Raw genomic sequence first — 15,506 nt, forward strand, 5'->3', positions numbered from 1 at the left:
TCCCACCTCACGCCTGGGCGAGTGGGACTCACAAAGTGGGATGGGATGATTTCACTGAGGGGGAAACTGAGGCATGACAAAGTACCTGGCCTCTCATCATCTCGGGGTTTCCCTGATCCCACTGGAAGCAGCATCTGAGCAAGACTCCCAGCCGTGCAAGCTGCTGTTCCCAGGGATTTGCCGACAGTTCTGCTCCCTGATGTGACACCTGTGCCACTCTCTGCCTCGGAGCACCCGGCCCTGCTGAGGGCCGCAGAGCCTGGGGACGGGGTCTCATCCCTGGGGGCACCGATGGCAATCCCTAGAGGGACCCCAGGACCTCTCTGCTCCCACTCGTGCATTCCCCGTGGCCGTGGGATGCAGGCGGCAGGGAGGGGGTGTTGGTCGGTGTCCGGGGCACTCCTGCTGCCAGCAGCGCTCCTGGAGCTCGGCCCTGGCAACCTCTGGCTCCCCCGTCCCGGCTGGGGGGACAGGCCCTGCCACATGTCCCCTGCGTGTCCCCCGTGCCCGGCCCTGCCCTGCCGGGTGCCATGGGCCGGGCTCGGCCGGCACGGCTGCCGCGCCCGGAGGAGCCTCGGCTCTCCCGGGAGGCTCCAGGGGAGCGCAGGCACAGGGAGGAGCCGGAATGACGGAGGAAACAAGGAGTGGGTGGGAGAACAAAGCGCTGCGGATGCAGAGCTGTGGTGGGGCCTGGGAAGATGGAGGCACTGAGTGGGAATGAGGGATGCAGGGAGGCTGTGGCTGCTGGACCAGGGCAAGGGGCGGCGGGGCTGGCACCGGCCGTGGGACAGTCGGACACATCCGTGCTGCCATCCCTGGGGACTGGGGAGGCTTGGGAGGGCTCCACAGCAAACCCAACCTCTGCCGTGCCCCGCTGGGGGCTGGGGGAGCAGAGCTGGGGGAGCCCCAAAACGCGCCGGGTCCCCCTCGCTGCCGGCCCGAGCCCCTGTCCCTCCTCACCTGCCCCGGCGCCTGTTCCACGAGTGAGTAATGCTGAATTATGGCGCTAAGGAGCTCTCTGGGGATCCTTCGGAATAACAGGAATAGTTTATGCGATTTGCATAATTGGCATGATGGGATTTTGCATCACGTTGCTGAGCTCAGGGAAGCGTCCGGGGCAGAGCCGAGGTGCTGCTGGGGTCTCTGGGCACCTTTAGGGGGCTCTGGGCACCTTCCCTTCGTGGGGCTGCCTCCCCCCTGCCCTGCCCTGCCTGGGAAGGACCGGCCAGTCACAGAGGGGTGGCAGAAGGGACAGGATCAGGTCCCACTGCCATCCCCAGCCCGTGTCCCCCTTCTGTCCCTCAAGGTGACCCTGGGCTGGTCGCAGCCCCACAGCCCCCTCGGGCACGTTTGCCTGTCCCATGGCCAACTCTGATGGCTGTGGCTACCCAGGCCAGCTCCCAGGAAGCAGCGAAATGCTGGATCTCGGGCTTGAAGGATGCGATGCCAAATTCCCACTGCTCCTGTTCCAGCCCCAAGGCCTCCCAGCTCCCTGCACGGCATCTCCAGCCTTCCCACAGGGACGTGGCTCCTCCTGATTCCAAGCACAGCACAGCCCTGGGACTGGTCTCCACTGGTTTCCTCTCTCTCTGATTAATCACGGAGCGTTGGGCTCTGGCTCCCCAGCCCCGGAGCAGCCTGGCATCGCTCTGCTGTGCTGGCTGAGTGGCAGACACGGGCCGGGGACACAGGCTGGGGACACCCATCACGCAGCAGCGCTGGCCCTCGGGGACACCCGGCGTGGCCACGGCTTCACCCACAACTTGGGGAGCCACATTCCAGCACAGGGCAGGGCAGCCAGGGCTGTTTGGGGCAGCAAAAGTGGTGACACAGGGACAACTGCCATCTCCCAGTGCTGCTTGCACCCATCTGCCATGGGTCCCATGGCCCCCAGGAGGGGGAATTTTGGCTCCTACATCAGAGCAGGCCCTGGTGAGGCATTTCAGCCCCTGCCAAGCACCACTGTTCACCGGCAGCTCCCGTCTGGCACCATGAGCCAGCAAAGGTCACATTCCCGGCTGCGGCCGCGCTGCGCTCGGACAGACCCGCTTTGTTCCCAGCGCTGCTCTAATTAGGAAATTGCGCTGATTTTTTTTCCCACAGTTGAACTATCAAAACTTGGGCTTGTTCCCTGCCAAAGCCTCTCCTATTGCTCTGCTGGTGACTCAGCGTGACACCAGGGCACTGAAAATATGGAAGAGGGAAAGGGAGGGAGCCAGTGGTTGGTTCCCAGTGTGTCTGAGTGGGCAACTTGGGATGGGGGGAGGGTTGGCACAGCGAGGTTTGGGTGCAGAATGCAGCACCCCAGTGGTGCCCCCAAGTGTGGGCAGCACCCAGACCCCTGGGACCCCCATGTGGGGCAGGGCAAGCTCAGGGTGTGGATGATGAAGAGGAGGAAGAGGAAGAAGATGAAAGATCCTGACCAAACTGTGCCTGGTCCTGAGCCAGGGTTTGGCAGGGAGGGTGCGGGACAAGGGACACGGTGAGTTCATTCCCCAGGGGTGGGAGCTGAGAGGGGACAGGGAGAGCCCCAGGGCCTCTGAGCCCCTCGTGCCAGGAAGCAGCAGGGCCCAGAGGAAAGGCCCATGGATCCGACACCTCCGGGGTTCTCAGCTCCTTGTTTTGCTTTTCCATGGGTGTTCCAGGAAACATCGGAGGCAGCAGAGCATGACAACACGTCAGGGGGTGCAGCCGTGTCAGGGGGTGCAGTTGTGTTAGAATGTGCAGCTGTTTGGGGCTGTGCAGCTGTTTGGGGGTGCGCTGGCAGCCCCCCTCCCCCAGAGCTGCCATCCAGCTGTGTTGGCATAGAAACTGCCAGGGCTCTGCCACCGCTTCCCGTTACACAATTCCCTCAAAGCCCGGGGAAGAGGCTGCTGAGAAGGGGAGGCAGCTCCTGGCCTTTGCCCTGAACCAGCTTCGTGTCAGCTCCCGGCACACGGACGGGGTGTGGGGGGCCAGGGAGGATCCAGCACAGCCCCAGGGAATGGTGCTGGAGCCCAGTGGCTCCGCTGCCTCCTGGACACCGGGGAGTAAGGGTCTATTTAAAGGCATTGCTGCTTGCATAAGGCTGGCTGGAATTCCTGCTCGCCCCCGGTCCCATCCCTTGCTCCCAGGGGTGCGGGATGTTGAACGAAGGCTCTGTGCAGGGCAGCGGTCCTGGCTGGGCAGATCTCATGGGATGGGGCAGTGTCCCCATGGAACAGGAACCATCCCTGTGGGGGGAGTAGGGAATGGGCAGCAACATCTCCCAGCAGAACTGCTCGTTTCCCCCTTCCCCTGCACGGGGCCGGGATCCCACATTGCCACACAAACCACGTTAAAGGCCACGGAGCTGGATCCAGCACTGAGCAGCGTGTTGGGAATAGCAGAGAGATCCAGGAGGAGTGAGGGCTCCGGGAACGCTGAGATTCCCTGTCACTGTCACACGTGCTGTGCCTGCACAGGCAGGTTTGCCCTGGGCATTGTCCGGTGGCCAGAACCTCTCCAGAGCCTCTGGAGAGGGGCCCGGGGCTCTGGGGAGGGCTCCGGGCGCTGCGGGGGCAGCCGAGGCAGGAGCATGAGGTTTGTTCCTGTTCTCCAGGGTTTCATTAACAACGAGCAGCGCTGCCTCCACACTCCTCTAACTCAACATCTGGCCAACTCAAACACAGCTGGAAGAGCTCCGTGCGCAGCCCTCCCGGCGGGAGCTGGCTCCCACCCCGCTGCCACAGCTGAGGGGCACGGGGAGTGCTAATTACACACTCCAAACTCGGCACAGCTGCTTTCCCAGGGCCCCGGCAGGGCAGCCCGGCGGGGCTGAGCTGCTGTCAAGGGTCCGCCTGGCGCAGGCAGGGGAGGCCTGGGGCATCCCGCTGCTCGCAGCAGCCGGAGAGACGTAAATCCAGAGTAACAAGGGAGCAGCTGGTGTCCCAGCACGGCCAGAGGCTCAGGAACACCGCAGGTGGGGCCTCACCCTGCACCGGCGCTGAGCGTGGGGGTGGTGCTGTGCTGCTCCTGCCAACCGCATCCCCTGTCCCGGTGCCCATTGCAGGGGGGTCGGTCACACACCGGGCTCGGTGTTGGCCGGGGCAGGGGGTTGGGGATGGAAGCACCAAGTCCTCTAGAGGGAGGCAAAACAGGACGGGCCAGTGTGGTCCTTCAGGAGGAAGCCACACGTCCATGAGAGCCCTGAGTCTGGGCACGGACTGGTCATGGATCAGTTTGACAGTTCCAGAGTAATTCTTACAAAAACCCCTCACGTGGCCTCGCTGTAAACCCAAGGATGGGAGGGCAGAGGCAGAGGCTCTCAGAAATCTCAGCCACAGCTGGTTCGGGGCTGTGCCAGGACTGTCCCGGCGCTGTCGGCTCCATCTGAGCCCCCCGGGGCCATCCAGGCACACAGGACCGAATCCGAACGGGATTGTTTGTGCCACACACGGAGCCTGCTCTGAAATTTCCTGCCCACATCTCTCCCAGGGGCAGGAGCAGGGAGGGGAGGGAGGAGGAAGGCAACTCCTGCTCATCCAAAACACTCCCTGTGAAAACACGAGGCTGAAGAGGAGTCGGTGGAACCACTGGAACCAGTTTATTGTCACAGCACAGCACAGAGGTCACGGCCCACTCCCGGCTCTTCCTCCCAAGGAGACCCGGCCCAAGTTGCTGGGGCAGGGATTGGCAGAGGAAGCTGCGGCCAATCTGCTCCAAACTTTCCTGCTGGATCAGTAAATGGCCTCTCCACTGCGGCAACGAATGGAAGGGGCTGCATTAACCCCTTCAGCACCAGCCCCGCTCCCTCTCCACACCCACTTCCACCGGGAGCGCAGGTTCGTCTCTCCCGCTGCCAGGGCGTTCAGCAGAAAGAAAACCAAAGCAGAGGGACTGTGGCACACCCTCCTCATCCCTCTGCCCCCTCCCGCGGCGATGCCAATCCCAGGGAACAGGGTTTTCCCAAAGCACCAGCAGCGGAAGCTGCATTCCCAGGACAGATCCCTTCCAGACCCTTCTGGGAGCACCCAGTGCTGCTTCCCGTGGATCCACATTAGTCAGGGGCACGTTAAACAACCCGGCACCCGGCTGGCAACGGGCTGAAGGAGCCTTGAAGGAAAAACGCTGCCCAGAAATGCTCCTGCCACCGTGGCACTGGTGAATCCAAGGCTCTCTCTGGTGGGAATGGGCTGCGTTGCAGCACAGCCAGGACCGAGCAGAGAGAACAAACCACCGTGAGCAGAGCATGATCCTGTCCCTGGGAGGGCTGGGAGCAGGAGCTGGCTGTCCCAATAGCGGCTGGGCTGACCAGACACAGCCTTGGGACCATCCACTGCCCCGGCCAGCTCCAGAGGCAGCAGCTGCTTTGCCAGCACTGTGCCTGGGTTTGTTACAGAACATCACTTAGGAGAAGCAGCAGGATTGCAAATGGGGCGGCTCCAGGGCACTCACTGCCTTGGGGACACACGAGGAGGACGAGGGTGCCCTGGCCAATCTTTGGAACACAACAGAGAGCGTGACTCCACCCAGAGCTGCCGCTGGCCCAGCACCACGGGGGAGCATCCCAGTCCCTGGGATCACTTCTTGTCTAGCACCAGATCCCACAGCCCCAGCAACAGCCTCCCAAAGTCTCCAAGGACCCTCTGGTCCTTCTGCTGTCACGGAAATGCAGATTAAGGGTTGTGGCTTCAAGAATGTAATAAATAAAGATCTGCAGTGTCCTGAAGAGCATCTGCAAGCTGGCAGGTGAGCTCCTTCCAAGAGCAGCCAAATCTGCCACCACCTGGCTGCCCAGGCAGCGTTCCAGACCTCCAGCATCCGAGGGAGCTGGCGCTGCTCCGACTGTCCTCAGAGGGGATGGGGCTCCCTCGAGCTGCTCCCGGAGCACTTTGGAGTGGTGATTTCTGGAGCTTCAGGCCCCGTGTCTGCCCCAGCACAAGCCCGAGGAAACGTGTCCAAGCCCCCGAGGAAACGTCCGGCAGGAGCAGCTGGAGCTGAGTCCATGTGATCCATCAGTCCATCCCGGCCAAAGGTGAACTCTGACGCTGGAGCAGAGCCAACGAGGGAGGGATCCTGGCTGCTGACACAGGCAGAAGCTCCTTGCTGGCATCGCAGGCGATTTCTGCCGGCCCAGGGCTGCTCAGCCCCGCAGGGTTCTGGAGCTGGGGCTGAACCATGGCCGGGGCAAACTCCTCAGCTCACAGCAGATGAGGCTTTGCCCGCCAGAGCCGCTGCAGCAGGAGCAGAGCCGAGCACCCAGGCTGAGCTTGGCCCAAATCAAAGCCCCTTGGGCTGGTTCCGTGTGAGCCAGAGCCCAGCCCAGCCCGGAGCTCGTGTGGGAGCTCCGCACTCCCGGCTCCCAACGTGCAGCAGGACAGGGACACAGCAGCCCCTCCACAGATGGAGCCAGGAGAGAGGAGGGACAGAGGGACACAGACACCAGAGAGCTCCACCAGGGCTCGTGCTCGCCCAGCCCATGCCCAGCAGGAACACCGTCGCTCCGAGCGTGGCATTTCCTGGGATTTGGCCAGAGCAAAGGCACACTGACCTCACCAGAATCAAACCTACAGAGAAAAATTTGGCTTTGGATGTTTTACAGTTGCTGTTTAATCCCGAGACAGCGCAGCTGAGTGAGTTTGGAATTTAAGTTACAAAAAAAGAAAGCACTAGAAAATAATCTTGATACAAGAGCGATAATCAGCTGAGGTTCCCCACCCTGCGCAGGGAACCCTGCTCCACAATCCACCCAGCACAGCTGGGATGCTGCCAAGGCATTGCCTGTTCCCAGCACACGCTGGGAGGGCAAACTGTCCAGGGTGAAAGTTTCGTGGGGGAATCCCCAGCACTGGGAGTTAAGATGCTGCCACCAGCTCTGGCTTTGGCCTGTTCTTGATGGGTGACACCTCTGTGGAAGGAAAAGAAACTTGTTATAAAATCAGGGAATGCAAATATCCTGCAGCCATCTCCTGAGGAGGATCCAGGGCTCAAGAGTCCACTCTGCAGAGCAGCAAACGCTTGCACAGCACCTGAACTAAGAAAAGTTTGTTATAAATAATCCCACATTCCCATGTGGAAATGCCCCTTTTGCACAGCACTGAAGAATTACACACTTTCAGAACATGCCCAGCCCAGCAAAGCCACCAGCCCAGGGACAGATCCTGGGCAGGAGCAGGGCCAGCCCTGCCCTCACCCCTGTGACCCCACAGCCCTGGGCCGTGTTTTGTTTCGCCTCGGTGCTGACATCTGAGCCCTGTTTAGGAGTAAACAAGCTCCAAGGAATCCAGCCCCATTCCCCACATCCCAGATTGCTCCTGGGCAGATTCCACACAGCAAAATGGCTTCTTCCAGCTCCTCTTTGCACAAGCACGGAGGTCCAGCTCCTGTGAGCGACCGCTCAGGGCTCTGCTGTCCCAGAAGAGTCTTCACCAGTCTGAGTTTTCAGGTCCTCAGCACCTGATAAACCCCAGTGAGCTCCCTCCCTGCTGGGCAGGGCCACCAAGGCCTGTTTGGTCACCTTCTTGGTGAGCTCTCCCACTTCCCAGCTGGATTCCCCCACAAGTCCATCCACTGAGGTTCTGGATTGCTCAGGAACACTCAGGGACCATCAGCTGTGTGGAGCTCGTGGTCTGACATTCCTGGAGCTGTGGGACCCCAGTGATCCTCATCCAGCTGGTTCCAAATCACTGTGAAGTGAGGTGGGAAGAGCTCCAAATCATCCCAAGCCTCAGGGAGATCCAGTGCTGTGCAAGGTGAATCCAACATCCACAAAATCCCTGCTGCAATGGCAGGACCAGACCTGGGCTGTAGGAGGAAGCCTTGCCTGGCTCAAGCAAGGAAAGAATTCCTTCTGGAGCCTCCTGATGGAACGAGGTGTCTCAGGGCAGGTGCAGGATGTGACAAGAACAGCAGATGCCACACAGGGAGCTCCCCAGCGGAATGACCAGATGCCGACGGAACAGAGAGCGGAGCCTCGGGTGCTTCTGGAGCGAGGGCTCGCCTGGGCCTGTCCCCACGCCAGGAGCTGCTGTTCCTTCCCATTTCCCAGGACAACACTTACACTGGGAGAGGGTCCCAGAGCATTGCACGGGACAGGAGCATGAGAAGCCAAAGCTGAGCAAGGAGAACATACCTGGGACCTTCTCCGGGAGCGGCTCCGAAGGAACTTCTGGAAGCTCCAACTGTTCCTGCAAGGACATTTAAGACAACGTGTCACCCGTGCCACAGACCACGGCTGTGGGCAAAGACTGGGCTGGCAATGTCCCAGATTTCCCCCCAGACTGAGCTCTGAGAGCAGAAAAAGGTACTTTATCTGCTGTTACAAACAGCTTCCTGAAAACGTAGATTTCAATCCCGACACCACCAACCTCACCTGAGTAATAGCATTTAATTCTTCTAGAATGGCATCCTCATCCTCCTCCGTCAGGCTGCCAGCCAGGAGCTCGTCTATTTGCTGTGGAAGAGAGGGAAGGACATGACATGCCCAGCCTTTGGCACGCTGCACGTGCAAGCAGCTCTGTGCAGAGGCAGAGGCTGCTCCCAGCTCCCCCTGCACGCACCCTCTGGTACTCCACAGCATCCTGGGTTTCTCCTATTATCCTTTCCACTTCTTCTATGGACATAACCTGAAGGGAAGAACCAAAATCCAGGTGTGGGGGGGGCCTGCAGGGAGGCAGCTCCAGCCAGGCCCCTCTGACCTGCCCCAGCCACACGCACCTGGTGCATTTTGTTCAGACACTCATTGCCTATTTTCAGGCCCTCGATGACCTTCATTTCAATCTGGGTGAATTCAATGTCCTGGACCTGGAATGGGAAGGAGAAAGGGAAGAGCCCGTCAGACTTTGGTCAGGCACTGGCACAGGCTGCCCAGGGAATCTCAAAGGGATTTAACAGATGTGTGGATGTGGCAGCTGGGGACAGTGGTGGCCCTGGCAGTGCTGGAGAGCACAGGCTCCACGGGCTCAGAGGGCTCTTCCCACCGAAATAACTCCCTGATTGCTACTCTTAGGCAGACACAGGCTGCCAGGACCACCAGAGAAGCTGCAAGGAAGAATCAGTTGAGCCCCTTCTGTCCTGTCAATGGCACCAGCAGCAGGAAACAGCCACACAAAAAGCTCAGCACGGGTGGCTGCACCAGCAGGTCCAACAGCCCTCAAAGTGATTTCACCAGATTTTCCAGCTGTCAGTCCCAGCTGAGACCTCCCCAAACCCAAACACATCCAATTCTGAGATGACAGTGCCAAGACAAGCCCAGGAAATCCCCAGTGCAGCCATCCCCACTGTGAGTAACGTTTCAGCAATTTCCAAAACACACATTTAACACGGAGCCTGCAGATTCCAAACGCACCACCTCGTGTCTCCAGGGAAAAGTCGTGGCACACATACAATTTTGGACATTTGCCCTTGGACAGAGGGCTAAACACCTGCCAGGACCTGCCAGTTGGAATGGAATTCCACGGGATCCAAGGGGAGCCCCGCCCCGGAACACCCCAAGGCCCTCACTCACCATCCGCTCCAGGTTGCTGATCTGGTTCTCTGTTTTATCCAGAAGCTGCTCCTGGTACCGTTTCTTCTTCAGCAGCAGCATGGCCTTCCTGAGGGACACACAGGGAGGGAAACTCAGCTTGGATGAAGCAAATAAAGCCTAAAAGAACCCCATCAGAGCCACACTTGTTCTGTGCTTCTGCTAAGAGGGGACAACTTGTGTGCAGCTGAACTGGCAACCCTGAGCTGCTCCTGGGAAGAGCAAGGATGAACAAATCGGATATTGGGAATAAATCTTTCCCTGGGAGGGTGGGCAGGCCCTGGCACAGGGTGCCCAGAGCAGCTGGGGCTGCCCCTGGATCCCTGGCAGTGCCCAAGGCCAGGCTGGACACTGGGGCTTGGAGCAGCCTGGGACAGTGGGAGGTGTCCCTGCCATGGCAGGGGTGGGATGAGATGAACTTTAAGGCCCCTCTCAACCCAAACCTTTCCGAGACTCTGATTCCTCCGACCCAGCGGTGTTTCCTTCCCAGGGACACGCTGGCGGTGGCACCGGCGCTCCCCCGCTCGCCCCCCGGGGACCCCTTTCCCCTCACTCTTTCTTGCCGTCCCGGAGCAGCTGCCGGGCCAGCGCCCGCTCCCGCTCCAGGCCCAGGCTCAGCCGCTTCTGGTACTGCCGGAGCTTGTCCCGCTGCTGCTTCAGTTGCTGCGGGAGAGAGGGACACGGAGGGAGCGCGGGAGGGACGGAGGGACGGACGGACAGAGGGACGGACGGACAGAGGGACGGACGGACAGAGGGACGGACAAGGGTCACCGCTCAGCCCTGGCAGCTCCAGCGCCCGCTCCAGCAGCGCCGCTCCCCGCCCGGTCTCTCCCCGCCGCCTCACCGACGGCACCGGGGGCCGCTCAGCCCCAGCCGGGCCCCTCCACCGCCGCGGGGACCCGGCAAACCGCACGGGCGCGCCCGGAGCCAGGCCGGGCCGGGCTGGCCCATCCCTCCCGCTCAGCAGCACGGCCCGGCCCGGCCCGGCGCCCCCCCGCTCACCAGCACGGCCCGGTCCTGCTCCGTGACGCGGCTCCGCCGTTTCCGCCCGAACAGGTTCCCCATGGCCGCTCCTGCCCGGCCCGGCCCGGCCCGCCCCCGACGGCGGCCGCGAGGGGCCCGGCCCCGCACAACGCGCAGCGAGCGCCGCAGAGGCTGGAGCGCGCCGCTGGGGGGCGCTGTGGGGGCGCGCTGGGGCCGGGAATATCGGGAATTATACAGGGAATGGGATAGGGAATGGGGTATAGGGAATGGGGTATAGGGAATGGGGATAGGGAATGGGGTATAGGGAATGGGATAGAGGGAATGGGGATAGGGAATGGGGTACAGGGAATGGGGTACAGGGAATGGGGTATAGGGAATGGGATACAGGGAATGGGGTACAGGGAATGGGGTACAGGGAATGGGATAGAGGGAATGGGGATAGGGAATGGGGATAGGGAATGGGGATAGGGAATGGGGATAGGGAATGGGATAGAGGGAATGGGATAGAGGGAATGGGATAGGAAATGGGGTATAGGGAATGGGGATAGGGAATGGGGTACAGGGAATGGGGTACAGGGAATGGGGTATAGGGAATGGGATACAGGGAATGGGGTACAGGGAATGGGGTACAGGGAATGGGATAGAGGGAATGGGGATAGGGAATGGGGATAGGGAATGGGGTATAGGGAATGTGATAGAGGGAATGGGGATAGGGAATGGGATAGAGGGAATGGGGTACAGGGAATGGGATAGGGAATGGGGTATAGGGAATGGGGATAGAATGGGGTATAGGGAATGGGATAGAGGGAATGGGGATAGGGAATGGGGTACAGGGAATGGGGTATAGGGAATGGGGATAGGGAATGGGATATAGGGAATGGGGTACAGGGAATGGGGTATAGGGAATGGGGTATAGGGAATGGGATAGAGGGAATGGGGTACAGGGAATGGGGATAGGGAATGGGGTATAGGGAATGGGATAGAGGGAATGGGGATAGGGAATGGGGTACAGGGAATGGGGTATAGGGAATGGGGATAGGGAATGGGGTACAGGGAATGGGGTACAGGGAATGGGGATAGGGAATGGGGTATAGGGAATGGGATAGAGGGAATGGGGATAGGGAATGGGGTACAGGGAATGGGGTACAGGGAATGGGATAGAGGGAATGGGGATAGGGAATGGGGTACAGGGAATGGGATACAGGGAATGGGATACAGGGAATGGGAATAAGGAATGGGATATAGGGAATGGGGATATAGGGAATGGGGATAGGGAATGGGATACAGGGAATGGGATACAGGGAATGGGGTATAGGGAATGGGATAGGGAATGGGATATAGGGAATGGAATATAGGGAATGGGGATAGGGAATGGGGATAGGGAATGGGATACAGGGAATGGGATAACGGGAATGGGATACAGGGAATGGGGATAGGGAATGGGATATCGGGAATGGGATACAGGGAATGGGATACAGGGAATGGGGATAGGGAATGGGATATAGGGAATGGGATATAGGGAATGGGATATAGGGAATGGGAGGTATGGGATGGAGGCTGTAGGGGTTGGGGGATACAGGGACACCACCGGTTCTTTCACAGAGTCATGGAATTGTTCAGGTTGGCAAAGCCCTCTGGGCCCACCGAGCCCAACCCTTCCCGGCCCTGCCAGGACATCCATTTATCCAACCCAGCCCGCTCCTCGGAGCGAGCCAGCGCTCCAGAGCTGGATTTGCACCCTGGGATCGCGGCCTTCCTGCTGCTCCTCGGAGCAGCCACCGGGGCTGGGGCACGCATCTGTCCCCAACACCTCCCCCTGGGACCGGCCTCTTCCCGGGGACACTGACCACTCCCAGAGCCCAGCACCCCAAATCCCACCTGGCTCCTTCCGGGGCCACAGCTGCCCCGGCCCCACAAAACGATCCTCACACCAGGAAGTGTTTCTGCATTTATTTTTTATTAACCATTTATTTGTCTGTAATCATTTTACTCTCACATTACAATCGTGTGGGGGTTTTTATATATTTTTTAAACTTTATTTTTGTAAAATAAATAGAGATAAGTGAACTTTTAAGGTAGGACGCTCTCCAGATCCTTGGTTAAACTCTGTGATTCCATGATTGAATCTCTGCATCAGACCTGTGGAAGCACAGCCCACACACGCTCAGGTAAAAGCCCAACAGCCCCAATTCCTTAAAATCCCACGTCCTGGACGCGGGGCTGCACCGGAGCCTGGCGGAGCAGCCGGGCAGGAGCAGCGGCTCCCACCATGCCCCTTCCCCTCTCGCCAGGTATGTCCTGTTCCTTTCACAAACGCACTGATACGAGTTAAAAATCCATTGTTTTCGAAGCTGTGAATGTTAACGGGTTACGTGAGATCCCAAACGCTGGCCCCACCCTCGCGGACAGCCCGGGAGCGGGTCGGGAAGAGGCACAGCTCTGTTAGACCATAATTAACTTTGGGTAACTTAGAAGTGGATTTTTAGGTAGTTTTTAAGTTTAAAGCCTTTGATTCATTATCCTGTGACGTGGCCCTCAGCCTCCCTGACAGGGACGGTGCTTGGGGGGACCCGATATCGGCTCCACCGCCGTGGTTTGGGGACTCTCTGCCAAGCCAGAGTCTCGACATGCCTGTGGCACCTTGGGGTGGCCACGGGGCCCCTGCCCGGCGTGGCCCGGGTGCCTCAGCACGCACGGACACGGTGACCAGGGGCAGCAGCAGCAGCGACGGGCCGGACGCTCCGTGGGCAGAGGTGCGGCCGCCGTCAGCACAGGGCCAGCAGGGTTCTGACCCCTTCCCTCACCACATTCCCTTCAGCACGGCTGGCAGTTTGCTGGGAGCCCGCAGATCCCGTGGGACTGGCTGGAAGCATCAGCGGCAATTCCGGGCCCTCGCAGTGAGTTCTGCGCAGAGCGAGTTCTGCCCCTGGCTGCACCTCTGGGAGGGGACCTGTCCTTCAGCTGTGCTCTCCCTTCCCACACCCGTCTCCAGACCCAGCACGGATCCCAAGGGACAAAACATTCATTATTCCGACGTGGAGGGTGCGGAAGATGGAGCAGGCTTTGCCGGGACAGTGACCTGCTGCCTTCCTCCTCCTGGGTGATTCTCTGTACCCGGGTGCTTCCGTGCCTGGTTCCAAAGGGGCAGATGAGCCACAGCTGTGGCACACGGCGTCTGCAGCTCCAAGTGCCCAGATTCCGGCCCTCACCTCGCGCACAGCAGCTGTGGGGAGCACACAGAGCCCGCCTCTGGCTGGGCAGAGCTCCCAGGGCCCAGGCGTGGGTGGGGAGTTCCGTGTGGCACAGGGACATTGGCAGCAGGAGGGGCAGTGCTTGAGGTGCCCCCAGCTCCCCACCAGCGCTGTGGGCTTGGCTGGAACGTGGTGACACCAGTGACTTGCTCCAGGCTCGTTGGGACGTTGGAGATCTTCGTTCTCTTCCTTCCCTTGTCTTCCTCACATGCAGCTTTATGGAGTGGGACATCCTGCCCTGCTCTTGTCATCTCCCTGAGCCCCTTCCTGCAGGATCCCTGCCTGCCCAGGCCACCAGGTCCCGTCTGTCCTTGCTTCCAGTGGAGAGGACGCTGCAGGGAGGGAGGAGGAGGAGGTTCATGCAGAGGAGACACTTCCCTGCCTCCCCGGCCCTGCTCAGCAGAGCAGGAGCAGGTACATCCCATGCTCGGGTCGCACTGCCCTGTCCCAGGAATTGGGTTTGGCACAGGGTTGGCAGCAGCTAGAGGGTCCCGTGGAGCTGTAGGTGAGTCCTGATAGTCCTTGAAGAACCCACACTCCAGCAAAACAAGGAACAAAGACTAAAACAAGACCCTTTTCAAGGGCATTGCCTCATCCAAGTCCTTCCAAGCTCAGGAGCCGTGTTTCTGACAGAGAAACCAACCACTGGAAACAAAAATAAATGTTCCTTTTCTGTAGCTTTTAGAGGATATAGCTGGAAAACAAAACAAAACCAGGAGATTGTCTCTTCCCCTTGTCAAACCCATCAGTAGCTAAGTCAGAAGAACAAATGTTCAAGTTATGGGGTGCAGCAGCAGCCAACACGAAACATTCAAGTCGATGATTTCTCTATGTACAGGGAGGCCCTGCCCTGGAGCCGCTCTGGCCGCGCCGGGCGCCGTCATCTGATCCTCTTCTCCACCGAGTACACCGAGATGTAGAAGTCATTGCTGCCGACGGCCAGGTGGGGCTGCGGGAGAGCACAGGGACAAACAGGCACAGTCACAGCGTCACCCCGCCTGGGAAAGCCCCCTGAGGCCACCGAGGCCAACCTGTGACCGATCCCCACCCTGCCAGTCCGGTTACTCCTCGGACACCTCCAGGGATGGGCACTCCAAGCCTCCCTGGACAGTTCCAAGGCCTGAGCACCCTTTCCATTGACAAATTCCTGCTGCTGTCCACCCTGAGCCTCCCCTGGCCCAGCCTGAGGCCGTTCCCTCTCCTCCTGTCCCTGTTCCCTGGGAGCAGAGCCCGACCCCCCCGGCTGCCCCCTCCTGTCAGGGGCTTGTGCAGAGCCACAAGGTCCCCCCTGAGCCTCCTTTGCTCCAGGCTCAGCCCCTTTCCCAGCTCCCTCAGCCGCTCCTGGGGCTCCAGCCCCTTCCCAGCTCCCTCAGCTGCTGCTCCTGTGCCCGACTCCAGGTCCAGGTGTGGAGCAGTGACAGGCACAGGTAGCAGTGACATTCCAGCAGGGACACCCAGCTGCTCCACAGCTCGGCAGGAGTTATGGGCCCATTTCAGACACAGGGAAAAATTATGGGCACTATTAGTTGCCAACTGCCAACATAATTTCTCTAAATGACTGCAAATCTGCTCGTTAGGAGCTGATGCCTGGGCTGAAAATGAGCATTTCCTGCAGTGAGGGGACCTGGCCCGGCCGGACACGGCTTTGCTTTGCGTGTTTAAAGAGCAAACTGCTCTTCCTATTACATATTAAATATTTGTGAGCTGATCTGCAGGTTTCTAAAATAACTCTTGCAACTCCCTCCTGTTTTCCCATCCATTCATTGTTTTCTCAGGTTTTCCAGCTC

General features: G+C 59.7%; 2 protein-coding genes across 6 annotated transcripts in view; both read right to left on the reverse strand.

The window, feature by feature from the left end:
• Positions 1-6,540: 6,540 nt before the first annotated feature.
• On the reverse strand, positions 6,541-10,586 carry CHMP6 (charged multivesicular body protein 6). 2 transcript variants are annotated; one of them, XM_082294282.1, is made up of 8 exons: positions 10,487-10,586; positions 10,038-10,147; positions 9,467-9,554; positions 8,677-8,763; positions 8,520-8,585; positions 8,333-8,413; positions 8,093-8,147; positions 6,541-6,868 (listed from the first exon to the last, which is right to left on the reverse strand). In XM_082294282.1, exons 1-8 carry the CDS (start codon positions 10,547-10,549, stop codon positions 6,816-6,818), a joined length of 603 nt encoding a protein of 200 aa, XP_082150408.1. In that variant the 5' UTR covers positions 10,550-10,586; the 3' UTR covers positions 6,541-6,815. The 2 variants fall into 2 exon arrangements, with proteins under 2 accessions (XP_082150408.1, XP_082150407.1); XM_082294281.1 differs by lacking the exon at positions 6,541-6,868 and having other exon boundaries at positions 6,885-8,147.
• Positions 10,587-12,419: 1,833 nt separating this feature from the next.
• The window catches only part of RPTOR (regulatory associated protein of MTOR complex 1), a 101,872-nt gene continuing 98,785 nt past the window's right edge, over positions 12,420-15,506 (reverse strand). For all 4 annotated transcript variants that reach the window (XM_082294127.1, XM_082294126.1, XM_082294125.1 and 1 more), the window contains one exon: positions 12,420-14,668. In XM_082294127.1, coding sequence (XP_082150253.1) covers positions 14,600-14,668 — 69 coding nt within the window. In that variant the 3' untranslated portion in view covers positions 12,420-14,599. The remainder of the gene's footprint in view (positions 14,669-15,506) is intronic.

Source organism: Coloeus monedula (assembly GCF_965178545.1).
Source record: "Coloeus monedula genome assembly, chromosome: 19".
Classification (NCBI taxonomy): Eukaryota; Metazoa; Chordata; class Aves; order Passeriformes; family Corvidae; genus Coloeus; species Coloeus monedula.